This window comes from Mobula birostris, chromosome 11, assembly GCF_030028105.1.
Source record: "Mobula birostris isolate sMobBir1 chromosome 11, sMobBir1.hap1, whole genome shotgun sequence".
NCBI classification, from domain to species: Eukaryota; Metazoa; Chordata; class Chondrichthyes; order Myliobatiformes; family Myliobatidae; genus Mobula; species Mobula birostris.
This window is the reverse complement of record NC_092380.1, coordinates 61,453,723-61,471,178: the sequence shown is the minus strand read 5'-3', so window position 1 is coordinate 61,471,178 and position 17,456 is coordinate 61,453,723. Positions and strand designations below refer to the sequence as shown.

The 17,456-nt window shown below is 42.6% G+C and overlaps 1 protein-coding gene across 1 annotated transcript in view; it reads left to right on the top strand.

Moving 5' to 3' along the window:
- Positions 1-5,298: 5,298 nt before the first annotated feature.
- cd81a (CD81 molecule a) overlaps positions 5,299-17,456 on the top strand; it is an 82,998-nt gene continuing 70,840 nt past the window's right edge. Inside the window, exons 1-2 of the mRNA XM_072272319.1 lie at positions 5,299-5,469; positions 12,702-12,816. Coding sequence (XP_072128420.1) covers positions 5,404-5,469; positions 12,702-12,816 — 181 coding nt within the window. The 5' untranslated portion in view covers positions 5,299-5,403. The remainder of the gene's footprint in view (positions 5,470-12,701; positions 12,817-17,456) is intronic.

The following is a 17,456-nucleotide window of genomic DNA, read 5'->3' as shown; positions in this document are numbered from 1 at the left end:
TGCCCTTTCAAATGGAGAACACTTCAGCAAAGGGAATTTAGATGAGGCCTTTCTACAAATGGCGATGGGAGGAGAGTCCAAAGTGTTTCTCGCCATAAACACACATAAAGGGCCTTATTGCCACAATAGGTTTATTTATGGAGTAGCGTTTGTACCTGCACTCTGGTAGAAAGCTATAGACCAGGTCAGATTGTCCAGGCACTCATTGTTACCTGAATGACCTCATTGTTACTGGTAAGGATGAAAAAGTAAATCTCCAAATTCTCAAAACAGTGTTAAAATGATTAAAAGATTGTGGGCGCAGAGCCACAATGAAAACAAATGTGCATTCTTTAAACCATGCATCACTTCCTGCGGTCACACTATTGACACACAAGGCTTAAGCAAATGTGTTGAGAAAATTCAGGCAGGCCAAAGGACATGTCACAATTGCATTCCTTTTTAGGATTACTCAATTACTATAACAGGTTCCTGCCAAACCTGGCTACTGTGCTCCAACCCCTGAGCTCAATATTATAGATTGGGAAGAAATGGCAATGGGCAAAGCAGAGTGGGTTAGCTTTTCAAAAGGCCAAGGAAGTGGTGATGTCAGACACTGTACTCACACCTTATAATCCAGATTGTCCAATATATCTTGCCTGGGCTTATGGTGTAGGCACAGTCGTATCACATCTTGTATGTGATGGAAGTGAGCGCCCTATACCCTTTGTATCACAGTCCCTTACTGCTGCAGAGAAAAATTATGCCCAGATTGACAGAGAGGACTTGAGTCTGGTTTGGGGCATTAAACATTTTGAACAAATACCTGTATGGGAGAGAGTTTACCCTTGTTACTGATTATCAACCACTAGTGTCCATTTTCAATCCACAAAAGGGTGTTCCAGCAGCAGCAGAGCTGTAGAGATGGGCTCCGTATCTTGGACGACACAATTAGAGTATTGTATTCAAGAGGATATCTAACCATGGAAATGCTGATGGATTGTCACATTTACCATTGGAAAAGGAAATACCTGAAAGAGGACACTCTGCTTGATGTATTCTCCCTGATGTAAACCGTAAGTCTCCTTATTACAGCAGAGATGATCCAAAAGGAAACTAGAAAAGACCCCACACTGTCTCAGGTGCTCATTCCACCCAAAATGGCTGGAATGAGCAACAGAAATTCCAGTTCCCCATTTTTACCATTGCCGGAATGAACTTGCCCTTGACGGGATTTGCCCTACGTGGAGATTGAGAGTCGTTGTACCATCCAAGCTGTGAGCTAAAGTGTTACATGCCGGTCATCTAGGCGAGGCCAAAGGGAAAGTGTTCGCTCAGAGATTTATCTGGTGACCTGGGCTAGATCAGCATGCCATGCATGCACTGTTCAGGATGCCAACACATGCCATGCATGCACTGTTCAGGATGCCAACACATGCCATGCATGCACTGTTCAGGATGCCAACACATGCCATGCATGCACTGTTCAGGATGCCAACACATGCCATGCATGCACTGTTCAGGATGCCAACATATCCGAAGGAAGAGTTTCAAAAAGCTGTCAGAACCACTTTCTGCAGTTCCAGTCAACTCCTACAACCACCATAGAGAAGGCCCCAGAACCTGAGATAGTTTCATAGCCACAAGTCTGAGCTGCCAAGCAGAGTAACTACCACATCAGGAAAGAGGTTATCCCACAAGAGTAAGAAATCCTCCACATCGATTAAATCTTTAGACCTGAATAGCATGATTTAAAATTTACTCTGCTGTGGATGTCTGTATAGTGGTTGTATTATATCGTACATACAGTATAAGTGTATATAAGTTGAGGCGCATTCTAAATTGAGTTGGAGTTTATAGATAAGCAATAAGGAGTGTTGAGTATTTAATATTTCAATATTATTGTAAATATATTGTTTGATTAAGCCTTTTTTATTGTTTCCATTATTCATTACGGATTATTGGTAAAAGACGCTGTGGCATAAGTCCTTACTCCCCCACGTCATATGTGGATGCATCACTAGAAGTAAGCTGAACCTAAGTACCTGCATCCCAGACTCCCACGTTTTTCTTTCAAATAATTTTACAAAACATATCGCCATCCCCCTGTCAAATTAGATGAAACCCTCCCCAATAGCTCTAGCAAACATGCCCACAAGGATATTGCCCTTCCCCTTGGTTTCAGGTGCAACTCAGCCCTTTTGGAGTGGAAGTACACCAAGCAATTAGTTTGGCCTTTACTGCAAGGAGATTTGGTTATAAGAATTGGAACATCCTACTTCAATTGTACTGGGCCTTGCTGAGACAATATCTGGGGCATTATGACTGCTCTGGTCTCCCTACGTAAGGAAGGAAATACTTGTGAGAGGCAATGAAGTGATTTTTCATCACTCTAACTCATGTGATGGTGGGTTTGTCATAAAGCGAGAGATTAAGTAGGCTGGCTCTACAGTATGTAATAAGAAGTCATCCTTATTGAAAGATTCTCACCAGGGCCTGACTGCATAGATGCAGAATTGCTGGGTTTTTTTCCCTGCCCAGCGTGTCTAAAAGAAGAAGTCACAGCCACAATGTAAGCAGCTGGCAATTCACGAGAAGGATAAAGACAAAAAAAAAGAAGAAAGATCAGCTTTATGTGTCACATGTAAATCAAAACATCAAAACACACGCGCGCGCGCACACACACACACACACACACACACACACACACACACACACACAGAGTGAAATGAGACAGTTATGTCAAATCAAATCAGTGATTTACTGGGCAGGCCCACAGTGTCATCAAGCACCTGACACCAACATAGCAAATCCGCAACTTATTAAACCTAACTGTACATCTTTGGAATGTGGGAAAAAACTTGAGCACCCGGAGGAAACCCACACGGTCACAGGGAGAACATACAAACTCCTTACAGTCAGCAGTGGGAATTGAACCCCGCCCCAGCTGGTGATCAACTGGCACTGCAAAGCTATGCGCTAACTACCATGGCGCTGCGCCTCTGGATAGTTCTTCAGTCAGAGGCTAGTTAATCTCCGGGTATTTCTGCTGAGGAGGCCACAGAGGCTGCTGCTCAATGCGTTCAACCTCGTGTTTGATACAGGGTTACTTTTTAAGCTAAACAAAGGGATATTTTGCTCGTATTCCTTGTATTCTTAATTATGTACAAGGGCGTTGGGTGCCACTGGAAAGTCAGCACTGATGCGTCATCTACCTTTGCTACAGAGAGCAGACAGAACCCTCTTCCAGAACTTACAACTTTCAGGAAACCCCTGCTCCTGACCTGCTTTCCACACTGAATGTGGTCCTCTCTCATATTTTGATGAATCACCTTGCATTGCAGGGGAGCTGACTTTAGCTGTCCACAATCTATGTGCACCGTGCATTAAAGCTGATGATCCACATTTGCATTATGTGCAATCAGTACTATTGCCTGATGATTGTTTTGCAAACATCCTAATGGGTAAGTTCAATTACTGCACCACAATATTGAATTTCTAAACTACTGCGCTTCATAACATTCACTCAGAGAAAACAGAGGAAGTTCCAGAATATTCCAGCTGTTTTATTTATTGCCACTCTTCATTATTAGTTTGTCAGACCATTCATTTAAATTCCACTGTTTTTTATATTTTTATCCTTGTGTAAAGTACATAAATAAAGCATAAGAACGAAAAGAATGAGTGGACCCCTGAGGCACTCAGTCATGCTCTGTCATCCCATGAAGTCATGGCTGATTCTTTACTTCAACGACACTTTCCTACACCAACTCAATATGCTTTAACATCTAAAATCAATTGTTTTTTAAATATATTCAGAGACTGACTTCTAAGGCCCTATAACTTACAGCTCTCTGATTGAAGGAATTTCTCTTCATACATTATATGTCAGGAATACCCAATACCTTGTTTTGAGATTGTGGCTTTTAATTTCTGACTACCAAACACAAAAGAAACATTATCCTTGTATCCACCAGGCCAAGCTCCAGAAAGAAGAAAGTTACCATGAGACTTCATTCAATTTTCAACAATACATTTGTGTGATTTTACCCACTATCTTAATTAACTCCTTCAAATTTAATAGATTTGTGAAATACATTCTATTAAGCTGAATATTATCCACAAATTGCAAATGTTTTTTCTTTTAACTGATTATTCATAAACCCTAAATTATTTTTTTACCTACTGCAACTAGCTACAAACCATTAATTACCAAGTTCACCCATCATTGTTCAACATCAGAACAAGTAATATCCTTGAGTTAATTAATAATTTCCCCATGTTTATACAACTCTGAATATAATCATCTACAATTGTACTATTTTTCTCTTTCTATTCCCTTATTATTCTCAGGAGGATTGCATCCGGATGAAGACCATGTGAATATTTAGTTCTTCTGGTTTGTGAATAATGTATTTTTGTCTTTCCATTCATGTTGTGAATTACTCAGTCTCTTTTACTTTAATTAAAATGTATCTGCAGTCATCCTTTATAAAGTATATGCAACACTATCTGATCATGGATTATGCAGTTAGGAAAGGAGTGTAAATCCTATTTTCTTCACATTGCAGTAGTAGGAGCAGCAAGACCATTTTATTTAAAGAAAGCTGGAAAACGCTCCCTCCTGTCAATCATAATAATGAAAAGCAGAAGGGGATAAAACCCATTTTTGACTTTGGGGGTACCAAAGACTGGAGTGTGAGGATCACTTTCATCTTGGAGTATTATAGGGTGGAAAAGATTATATTTATTTCTGGAATAATATTTTCACGTTAGTACACTGAGTCTAAATCGTCAGGCTAAGGCGGCAGCAGAAGACCATCATTTTTATGATGGAAATACACTCGGTTTATTTAGAAAATTTCTTCATAACTGTTTTAGGAACTATTTATGGTACTAACTGCCTGGCTCTCCAGTTACACAAAACACTAACACCTATTCGGATAAACATAAACATTTCAGCATCACTAAGCTCCGAAGTCACGAAACGTCGGACAGCTTGACCCGACCGAGTTTGTTCGGGTTCCACGAAGGGGTTTTCCTCTTTGGGGATTGGTCGTTGGAATCGGGCTGGCCAAGCCCTGCTGGCATTGGCTAGGACTGGACCCGCTTGCAATTGGTCTGCGCCAGGGTCTCTCTGAGGTTGGTTTTGACTGGATTGATTAGATGCGGTCTTGGATGCGATAGGACGGCAGTCGGAATTGATAAATCGACGCCGCGGATGGAGGGGGCAGGGGGGGGGGGGGGTCACTGGCGCCGCGATTGATTGGTTGGCCGGAATGTTGGGCGTCTGCCTGCCTGTGATTGGGTAGCTGCGTCGGGAGGGCGGTTACATGACTGAGAAGCTCTTGGTTGCTCCTGGTTAGTCAACCTTTTCGAGTTGCTGTTGGTGGAAGATTTGACGGGCGAGCGCTTAACAGAACCATGGGAGTGGAAGGTTGTATGAAGTGCATCAAGTACTTGCTGTTCGTATTTAATTTCCTTTTCTGGGTAAGTGGCAGTGCGGATCGGCGTGGGCGTCAGAGGGGGAGGGGGATTCTGTGGCCGGACTGGAGCGCGGAAATTGGGCGGAGCCCCCTGCCCGGACCCTGCACTGTATTATTGCGGACCGGGCAGCTCGGCACCCGGCTCTTGGTCATGGCTTCTCTCTGCCCGGGCAACTCGCCCCCTTTGTTCGGCAGGGTTTCCCCGCCTCCTAGTGCGGGGTGATGAGAAGCGCCACTTTTTCGTGCGCATTTGTTATTTTCTGGTGCGGTGGATGTGTTCGATTTCGAAATGTTATTGTGCAACTCTCGTCGGTCTAGACAACGGAAAGCTCAGACCGCAGGAAGGATGTATAACAAGAGCAGATGAGGTTTTTTTGGGGAAGAACTAAATTGCGGGGTGGGCAAATGAAGAGCATGACAACGGGTAGGGAGGGTCTCAGCTCAAGCTATTTATGGTGCTGGCAGATGTGGGTGCGGCCGTTCGAATATTTTTTTGTGTTTGTCTACAAAACTCCGATTAAAGGAGCAAATGCGTACAACATTGAATTTGGTAAACCTAAACCGTTCAGCGGGTGGGTGTCTTTGAAAATGATGTTTCATATCTAAAATTAATGTATCCGGGCTGATACATTAGAGAAAATAGAAGTTCTGACGACCACTGTCCGATTTCTGCCTCTTAGTTATCATCCTAAAATAGCTGGATAGTCAGTTTAGTCTGTGGACAAAAGGATAAATTATTGAAGCGAAGTACTGTTGCCAGTTGCCATTTATAAAGGCGCAAATAATTAAAGAAAATAACCGAAAGGGAATGTTGGTCTCTCTTCCCCCCCCCCCCACCCGCCACAGGCGACTAAAATGAGTGACAGCAAGTTTGATATATTTTGGTAAGGGCTTTGGCAAAGTCGTGCATGACAGACTAGTTACTAAAATCGAATCTCTAGGGATCCAAGAGGAAGTTTATTCCAAAATTGTGTCAAGTTCCCGAAAATGTTTTTAATTTGTTTGAGTATTTCGATCACTTCAAGGTGATCAAAATTGAGGATGTTTACTGATGGCGCAATGTTAATGTTCTTCTGTAACTTCTCAGCAATAGTAGTAGCCTTCAAGGAATTGAGGATATAAACAAAATCATTTTGAACCTATGTAACCTCTGGCTAAAAGAATAATTGGGACTGAATAGGAATTTTTGAACTGAAGTAAACTCTGTCTTCAGCAGTTAGCTAAAAGCCATCTTATACTATTCTCCCTTGGTTTGCAGAGAGACATTGCGGTTTTGATAACATTGTACCCTCGTTTGAGTAGGGGAGGAGGACTCACCGATAAGGACAGGAATGAACATCCATCTGTAATTAAGTCTGGGCCTAGCAAAGGGAATAACTGATAACGTCTGGACAGTACATCCAACTGTAATTAAACCTTGATTTAGTGGACTCTCTTATCTAAGTAATCAAGTTTTGCACCAACAGACTTGGTGGACGTACCAGTTCAAATAACATCTTGCAGCAGTAATGTATGGGGCTTACGATATATAAATATACGGCTGTAACCTGACCAAGTAGGCCCACTTGTCAGATGGTGGCAGTACTTGTGTGCTTTCCCTTCAACAACTGGGTTTCAAACTCCTGTAGGAGAGTGCGCAATAAACTGTTGTAACTATAAGAAGCTGGTCTCCCGAGTTTTATTCAGATTCGACTTTAACATCTTGGACCCTCTTAATCCTTTTCCGTCCATCCACTTTGGCCATCGTACAACCTCTTTATTGGCTGATGTTATAAACCAGAACAGCCATAGTATTTAAAATCATTTGTAAGGATGTTTATTGGCACCCATTATTAGCTCTCTTTTTTTTCTACAGTAGGTGAGCTTCATTAGCTATGAGATGTTTAGTGAGATCCTGCAGATCAGTACTCAGTTTGTTTTTCAGTTTATAACCCTGCCAATTCTGAAAGTAGGTATGAATGTTACTGAGCAACACACACAATGCTGGAGGAACTCAGCAGGCCAGGCAGCATCTATGGGTTCTTGCCAGCACCCAACATCCCATAGATGCTGAGTTCCTCCAGCAATTTTGTGCGTTGCTTGGATTTCCAGCATCTGCAGATTTTCTCTTGTTTGTGATGAAAGTTACTGAACTTGCTACAACACTTGCTGACTATATTTTGGTGGCCATGAGATGCAGGGAAAGGTTGAATCCCTGCATTCCTGCTCACCCACTTAATTATTTGAGCAACACACATCAAAGTTGCTGGTGAACACAGCAGGCCAGGCAGCATCTCTAGGAAGAGGTACAGTCGTCATTTCAGGCCGAAACTCTTCGTCAGGACTAACTGAAAGAAGAGTTAGTAAGAGATTTGAAAGTGGGAGGGGGAGATCCAAATGATAGGAGAAGACAGGAGGGGGAGGGATGGAGCCAAGAGCTGGACAAGTGATTGGCAAAGGGGATATGAGAGGATCATGGGACAGGAGGTCCGGGGAGAAAGACAAGGCGGGGGGGAACCCAGAGGATGGGCAAGGAGTATAGTGAGAGGGACAGAGGGAGAAAAAGGAGAGTGAGAGAAAGAATTATTTGATTATCATTAATTATTATTTATTTGAATGACTTTGTGGGTGTTGCTATCTTTACTTTGGAAATATAGGCAAAGATGGTTGAGGTAATTTACTTTCCAACTTGTTTTTTAAAAAAAAAACAAATGGTGGTGCTGCAAAATTAAAGTTTACATTTGTCCTTTTGAAGTTGTTTGCAAAGACGCTATTTCTCTATGTTTCTGCCTTCTGAGCTCCTAACAGTGTTGCATTTGTAATGCATCTTACACAATGTATGAAATAGACTGAATGATTCCAGACTAAGTTGGTGCACACTTGGAAGTGGCTTTTGTAAGTGAACAATGCCCTTAATTTTGCGTTCAACTCTTTGGAATTAGTTTTATCTAAAATTGTCTTTGCGTAAAGAAAAGGGCCAATTTCTTGCCAGCACCCAACGTGCCAACTAACATCATGATCTTTGTGATGAGAGCTGCTTTGGGGGATGGGATTTGGTGGTGCACATGTGTTGAGCTGAACTTAAAATAAAAGCTTAACATTTTTGAGTGAATTTTGTCAAGTTATGTGACTGTCCCGAGGTGAGGGGACTGATCATTGCCAGCTTTGGTACTACCTCAGATGAGAATAGTTACACTGACAGCCAGCCCCACTGGTAAGAACGTTACAGTGGATAGTTTAAGGGAAATGTGACTGATTTATAGTGACTAATCTTCCTTGATGCTTTTTAACTGAGAAGCCCATGGGGTGATGCTTTTCTTCACTGTTTTGATTCCTGACTTAGTTACTTTCATTTGCAGAGACTTTCTGCTGATGGAACTAGTAAGGTTTTAATCATGGCACTTTGCATGTATTAAATATAGTATTCTTCCGAAATTGGGGTTGAAGTGAGTAATAGCCTTGACCTTGCGTTATCCTGACATCTGAACGCTTGGTATGGACACTGATTTCCACCTCAGTTTGGAGATGATGTCAGTCAATCCTTGTCTAGCTGAGCTACAAATCCTGTTTATTTATCAGGCTCTACATTCCACAATCAAACTCTGCCCTGCCCCATCTGTGAACAAGGACAAAATTGTAAACAAGAGATTCTTCCATGGTGGATCTCTCTCACACATAAAATGCTGGAGAAACTCAGCAGCTCAAGCAGCATCTATAGTGAGGAATAAATGGTGTTTCAGGCTGACGCCTCTCATCGGGTCTGGAGAAGAAGTCAGAATAAGAAGTTTGGGGGTAGTGGAGTAGATGGTACAGGCTCATAGGTGATGGGAGAAACCAGTTGAGGGGGAGAGTGATGAGTAAGGAGCTGTAAGGTAATAGGTGGAAGTGATAAAGAGCTGAAACCTTAGAGAGGGGAGGGGCACCAGAGGAAGGTGAAGGGCAGATAGAAGAGAAGGGGTAAGAGGGAGCCAGGATGGGGAAAAAGAAACAAGGGAGAAATTACTGTAAATTACAGAGAAATTATTCATGCCATCAGGTTGGAAGGTACCCAGAGAAAATGAGATGTTACTGCTCCAGCCTTGGTGTGGTCTCTTCATGTCCATGTAGGAGGCCGTGGACAGACATGGCGGAATGGGATTGGAAAGTTGAAGTGGAAATCCGGCCTCCTGTGGTGTTTGGAGCGAAGATGCTCATCGAAGCAAACTCTGATCTACTTTGGATCTCACTGAGGTAGAGGCAGCTTCACCGGGAGCACCAGATGACCCTGACAGACTCACAGGTGGATTGTCACCTCAGCTAGAAGGGCTGTTTGGTGCCCTGATCCAGGATGAGGGAAGAATTGTAGGAGCAGGTGTAGCACTTGTCTTGCACAAGTGCCGGGAGGGAGATTAGTGGGAAGGAACAAAGGAGTCGTCCAGGAAGATATTCCTGCAGAAAGCCAAGAATGAGAAGATGGGAGAGGTGTGCTTTGTGGCAGGATCTCATTGGAGATTAAGTTACAAAGACTGATGTACTGGTTACAGAGGTAGGTAGGGACAAGGGAAACCCTATCCCTGCTGTGGAGTCAGGAGGATGGGCTGAGGGCAGATGTGCAGGAGATGGAGGAGAGAATGGTGATGGCAGCATCAATGTTAGCGGAAGGAAAACTGTTCTTTGAAGGAGGACAGTTCAGATAGGACAAAATCAGTTCACTTCAAGGTGATCCACGTTTTTAAATTGTACTTAATAGGTTTCAATAGATACATTTAATGTCAGAGAAATGTATAGGAATATACATTCTGAAATTCTTTTTCTTCGCAAACATCCGCGAAAACAGAGGAGTGCCCCAAAGAATGAATGAGTTAAATGTTAGAACCCCAAAGCCCACCCCCATCTCTTCAAATAGTTGCCACTGGTGGGATCATCCTATTTTATGAGGATTTCACTTTAAAATAGCTCACATTTAGTAGTGTGGGTTCAAATAGAATAGTGTTTTCATATTTGAACATTCCTGAATATTTCAAGCACCTGAAATTACAGTTGGCTGAGTTCCAAGTGGCAGCTTTGTGAGAAGTGTCTTTGGTGGAGGGCAAATTCATTGTTTTTTTTCTAACTGTTTATCCATGAAGAGGGAAGATGGTTGTATGTATTTAGAAAACAGTGCATATTTTAGTCTGTGCTTTCCCTAACCAGATCCTAGTTTTCTAGCGCAACACATAAAATGCTGGAGGTACTCAGCATGTCAGGCAGCATCTATGGAAATGAATAAACAGACAACGTTTCTCAGATGCCAGAATAAAAAGGTGGGAGGAGTGGAAGGAAGACAGGTTAGAAGGTGATAGGTAAAGCCATGTGTGTGGGAAAGGTAAAGGGCTGGCGAAGTGATTTGATGAGGAGAGTGGACCATGGGAGAAAGGGAAGAAGGAGGTTTACCAGGGAGAGATGATAGGCAGGTAAGGAGCCAGAGTGAGAAATGGAAGGGAAAAATAAATTACTGGAAGGAGAACTCGTTATTTGTGGAATCAGGTTGGAAAGTACGTATGAGGGGTGAATGATAAGTTCGTGGCCTAAGGTAGAAGGAGTCAATTTTAGAAAACCTAGCACATTTATTTTTCAACTTAATCCCCTCCTACATGTACACACTTAGTCCAGTGGTCATGGAGCATACGGATCCCTTCTTTGTAGAAGTGGTCCACAGCAGGGGTGATTGATAAGTTTGTGGCCTAAGGTAGAAGGAATGAGTTATACAGCTCTCGTTACATGTACATGCAGTTCAGCTCTTCAAGTGAAAATGCAGAAAGTTTGAAGTTTCTCATCTTCTACTTTAGGCCACGAACTTATCAATCACCTCTGCTGTGGATCACTTCTGGTGGTCCAAGACGCCGACTTCTACAAAGAAAGGATCCGTATGCTCCATGACCGCTGGACTGTGTGTATAAATGTAGGAAAAATAAATGTGCTAGGTTTTCTAAAATTGATCCTTCTACCTTAGGCCACAAACTTATCAATCACCGCTCGTAGATAGAATGTAAGGTGTTGCTCCTCCATCCTGAGAATGACCTCATCAAGGCAGAAGAGGAGGCTACAGACTGACATGTCAACAGGAATGGGGATGGGAACTAAAATGGTTGGTCACTTGGAAATTCCGTTTTTGGCAGATGCAGAGGAGGCGCTCAATGAAACAATCTCCCAATTTATGTTGGGTTTCACCAATGTAAAGGAGGCTGCATCAGGAGCACAGTAGATGACTCCAGTAGATTCACAGGTGAATGTCACCTGGAAGGATTGTTTGGGTTCTTGAATGTAGGTAAGGGGAGAGGTGAATGAGCAGGTGTAGCATTTCTGTCACTTGCAGGGATATGTCCCAGGAGAGAGATTAGTGTGGAGAGACAGATGGGCAAGGGAGTCACAGAGGATGCGATCCCTGTGGAAAGCAGAGAGGTGAAGGAGGTAAAGACGTGTTTGGTGATTGTATATCATTGAAGATGAATCAGGAGGTGGTGAGTGAGTTTTCTAAATAAGTTTTTAATATAAATAGCATTAGCTCTGATTGATTGAGTGAGTAATTTCCAGTAAACAAAACACTTCTGCCTTGGGTGTTTAATCTGCTCAGAAGTAAACTAAGGATACAGTTTTATGCCAAAAACTGCCATTGGACCAGTATCAGTATGTTATTACATATTGATCCCATAACTCAGATACAGAACAAGATGACTTGTGATCATCCAACATTTCCCGGAGATTCAAAACTGGACCACCTCTATCAATCTATTAGGTTAAGGTGCTGCTTGACTTAAAATCTCTCTAATAGATGTTTGGGGATTGTGCGGTTGCTTCCCTTGAATCATTCTGTGAAGCAATTCAAATTTCAATGTGTACATCTGTGACTTGGATCAAATCAGAATGCTTAAATTAAGGGTAAGCATAGGCCGCTTTCCCTGTACTTGTCCTGACATCTATGAGATCTTGGCTCACTTGACGGCAACCTCACTCTCAGGAGATCATAGAGGATGTTTAATTGTAAGAGAATGGGAGGGGCAGTGAGTGTACATAAGGGAGGGCACACGGTATACCAACTATGCCTTTAGATAGATCACAAATAAGCCTCCAAGGAATAGAGCCTCAAATCTCTCCCAGTGTTTTGGAGGGAGTGGACGTGGCAAATTTCTGTGGGGGGTGGTGAGTGACCTGAAATCTTCTACTCTGAAATCAAGGTTAGGGAAATTTGGAGGGTGAGTGAAAGTATCAGGGGTTTAATAATCTGTTTTGTCACTTCAGCTTGCAGGAGGAGTGGTTCTTGGTGTGGCTCTTTGGCTCAGACATGATCCTCAGACAACTCAAGTACTGAATACACACTTTGAAGATAGGTGGGCCCCAAACACCTTCTTCATAGGTAAGAACTGAGACTTGCAGTGTAATGATACAGAAATCAAAATGATTGAATAAGAACAGAGTTTGAGCTGACTATGAACGCAGTCTGTCTAAACCATCTGTTATCTAAAGGAACCTCATTTTTAGTTTAAGCAGATTCTGTTAGAGTTGGCATTGTTTTGGAAAAATGTGAGATACTGACTCACAGTGGTAAGAAAGGATCCAAAATCCATTGGATTTAATTGGGGTGATTGAATTAGCCTCTGTTTCCTTATGCCTGAATATCTCTTGCTTATCAGAATAAGGGCAGGGCCATTTGGCCGACAGTGAGAAGCTTTTTTAAGCAAAGGTGATGCTTCTTTGAAATTCAGCTGTGGAGGTTCAATCTCTGAATTCCTACAAAATAGAGATTGGCAGATGTATGTGAATCAAGAGATATGGAGGAAAGTACTGGAAGATGACACGGAGAACGATCAGCTGTTATCTGGTGAATATTATAGCAGATTTTAAAAAGCCAGCAGCCTGTTCTGTTCCTGTTTCTCATGTACACTGGACTGAAGATTCAGTGTTCCTGGTGATATTAATATAGAGATCAGCAATGAGGATGATAAACTGAAGGAATTTTCCGGTAGGCATTAGTCAGATTTGTGCAAGGAGCAGGCATTACTTTGAAACATTGGAAGGCGGCATGTATAGGTGTGACAATGTTACATGGTCAAAACTTTTATAAAGATTTGTTTGAAGTACAGAACTAGCAGCTTGATAGAATTCCTTGCTTGAAATTTAAGGTTCCCATTCGATCAAAATTGAGTATTTTCTTTTAAGGCATGAATTGCAACACATTTCATCAGTAGACCTTTGGTAGTATTTACATTTTATGTTGCTTTCTCAACCTCTGTATTGTAAAAGACACACAAAAAAAATCTTAGCATGTGTCCAAAGAGTCAGGAAATAGCTTGGGTAGTTATGGAGGCAGAGGCTCTTGAATGGAGATGGAAACGTGCTGCCTTTGTCTATGTGATTGGTGGCCGTACGATTCAAAGTTCACCTTTAGGTCACATTTGTGAACTGTTGATTTAGTTTCAGAAGCTGCTTGGGAAAGAGCTGCAGGGAGTGATAACAGTGGTTTCAGTGCTTCTGGTGCTATGAGTCATGGAGCAGGGAAACCGATCCTTTGACCTGCTAGGTCAGCGTTAACCATTGAGCACGAAGTGTGCTAATACCACATTGTCCCGATCTATTACCATCAACTTCCTGCATCTCACCACTCACCTATGCAGCGGGTAATTTACAGTGCCCAGTTAACCACCATCTTGACTCCCTTTCACATGCACTGTCAAAGAGCGTGAAAACTGATATCTGGAACTGTGAATCGAGAGGTGGAAAGAGTTGTTAGAATTGACTGGCAGTGATGCTCATGTATTTTCATTCATCATGTAGAATATAGATTCAAAAAAATGGGAGTTGACTGACTCAGTTGGAGGACATTGTAGGGGATGTACAGTCATTGGTATTTGTGCTTGTGACTCAGTGGGCAAGGTATTTGGGCAGTGTGGTCTCAGCAGCTGGGCAGTTAAGTAGGAAAGTTGGAAGATAGTGGACGGATAATGGATAGTTTGAGACTTCACTTAATACGGCATGGTAGCGCAGTGGTTAACACTAAGCTTTGCAGTACAGACCAATCAGGTTCAACTCCCACCGCTGCCTGTAAGGGGCTTTTACATTCTCCCTGTGATGGTGTGGACTTCCTTTGGCTGCTCTGGTTTCCTCCCATGGTCAAAAGATGTACCGGTTTGGTAGGTTAATTGCTCATTGTAAATTGTCCTATGATTAGGTTAGGATTAAATCAGGGGATTTGTGTTGGGCACGTGGCCAAGTGGTTAAGGTGTTTGTCTAGTGATCTGAAGATCGCTAGTTTGAGCCTCAGCTGTGGCAGCGTGTTTGTGTCCTTGAGCAAGGCACTTAACCACACATTACTCTAGTGTCTGTGCGAGGAGTGACGCCCCACACAGACTTCCAATCTGCGCCTTGTAAGGCATGAGAATGCCCGATGCAGGCCTCTCATGGTCTGAGTTGACGTTCCCTCCCTCCCCCCCCCCACTTCCCCAAATCAGGGGGATTGCTGGGCAGTGCGGCTCGAAGGACCGGAAGGGGGTTATTTTAAGCTGTATCTCAATAAATAAGTTTTATAAAATATTTTTGGTATAGTGGCATATCAGAAACCTGGAACGACGGGTTGGAGTAAGTTCTGGTAATGGTGGAGCTCACATATGGGTTTTGGCAATGTCTTCCTGGACTCTACAGTAGAAGAACTTTGAATGTGTCTTGTACAGGGATGGAGGTTTCTTTTAAGAAAATAGTGGTGATTTCACGCTTAAAGAGTTTTCTCCTTCTGATAGGGAGAAATATTAACAGTATTTGCCCATGTTTATACCTTGAACATTTAGTCGGTACTTTAGTCCAAATAAATCCAAGAATCTGCAGGGGAGGTTTCATGGGCAATGTTAAATGAGATGGGTTGTGGACAAATGGCTAATAAAGCAGACAGGGGCAAGGTTTAGGCCTGAGTGGGTGGTGGAGGGTGAATCTTAAATTTGGCATGCTGGGGATGGTGACACACCCAACTGATCAATTCACCTCCATCTGTCTTGGTAAGTCCATAATCCCCTGGCACTTGTTGCTTGTAAGGATTGAGGAGAGAGAGGTTAAATAAATCTTGCAGCAGAATAATGACCAGAGGTTGTCTTTACTGTCCTGAAATTAACAAGTTTTGGCAGATGGTTGCATTCAGTCTGTATTTCTCTTCACTGGAGAGGAGGTTGGTATCAGAGGTAGTAGTGATCTGGCTTAGATGACTATTATTTGTGCATAGGGTCTTGGATACAGGCAGGGAGACCAGTAAGGCCTTTGTGGCAGTATGTAGATAGATCATAACTGGGATGCTTGCAAAAAGAAGTTGGACAATCCATAATTGTTCATTTCCATTTTGGGCCAATACCTCCTGACTTGCTGTGGAGATAATTGTTCACCTGCATCAGCATACAATGGTCAAAAGCTGCTTTTGATTCTATTTAAAAATGCTTTTAGAAACACAGAAAACCTACAACACAATACAGGCCCTTTGGCCCACAAAGCTGTGCAGAACATGTCCTTACCTTAGAAATTACCTCGGGTTACCCATAACCCTCTATTTTTCTAAGATCCATGTACCTATCCAGGAGTCTTTTAAAAGATCTCATCGTATCTGCCTTCCACCATTGTCGCTAGCAGCCCATTCCTCGCACTCACCACTCTCTGAGTAAAAACAAAACAACAAACTTACACCTAACATCTCCTCTGTACCTACTTCCAAGCACCTTAAAACTGTACCCTCTTGTGTTAGCCATTTCAGCCCTGGGAAAAAGCCTCTGATTATCCACACCATCAATGCCTCTCATCATCTTATACATCTCTATCAGGTCACCTCTCATCCTCCATTGCTTCAAGGAGAAAAGGCCGAGTTCACTCAAACTATTGTCATAAGGCATGCTCCCCAATCCAGGCAACATCCTTGTAAGTCTCATCTGCACCCTTTCTATGGTTTCCACATCCTTCCTATAGTGAGGCGACCAGAACTGAGCACAGTACTCCAAGTGGGGTCTGACCAGGGTCCTATATAGCTGTGACATTACCTCTCGGCTCTTAAACTCAATCCCACGATTGATGATGGCTAATACATCATATGCCTTCTTAACCTGCACAGCAGCTTTGAGTGTCCTATGGACTCAAACCCCAAGATCCCTCTGATCCTCCACACTGCCAAGAGTCTTACCATTAATACTATATTCTGCCATCATATTTGATCTACCAGAATGATCCACTTCACACTTATCTGGGTTGAACTCCATCTGCCACTTCTCAGCCAGTTTTGCATCCTATTAATGTCCCACTGTAACCTCTGACAGCCCTCCACACTATCCACAATACCCCCAACCTTTGTGTCTATCAATTGGAAGGTATTCTAAGGATCAGGATAAATAGGTATTTGTATAGACATGGACCTATTAAGGATAGCCAGCGTGGCTTTGTGCATGCTAGGTTATGTCTATCCACCTGGAAAGTGGATGAAGGCAAGGCAGTGGATGTTGTCAAAATTTTGTGCATTTGACAAGGTCCCGTATGGGAGGCTGGTCAAGAAGATTCAGTCGCTACCTTGGGGTTTGGTGTTCTTGATCCATAATTATAATTGTGTTAACAGTTTTGCACTGAATTATATGACTGCATGGGAAGCGCACTCTTGTTTGTGAAATAATATAAAATTGTGTATACTTAGCATTGGTAAGTAATGTATTTCATCTTCTCCATTCTGTTTTCTTTCACACTGTATAGTTGGTGTTTGAGTTGCTCAACATTTGAGGTCTTCATTGAGGTTGATTCTAGTACTGAGAGTATAGATTTTATCTTGCATGCCTTGGTATTGTCAGTGAATGCAAATACTAAAACTACCTGGCATTTTTCCATCAAACATAATTCATGGGTTTACTAGAGATACCACAAGCAGCAGTTCAAATGTGTTTGGACAAGTGTGTAGTGAAAATCACTTTCTTCAAGTAACCCACTGCATCTTTCTTCTTGAGCAAGTAGCAGTATATGTGCACCGTGCCTGGTAAAGTAGGGGGCTTG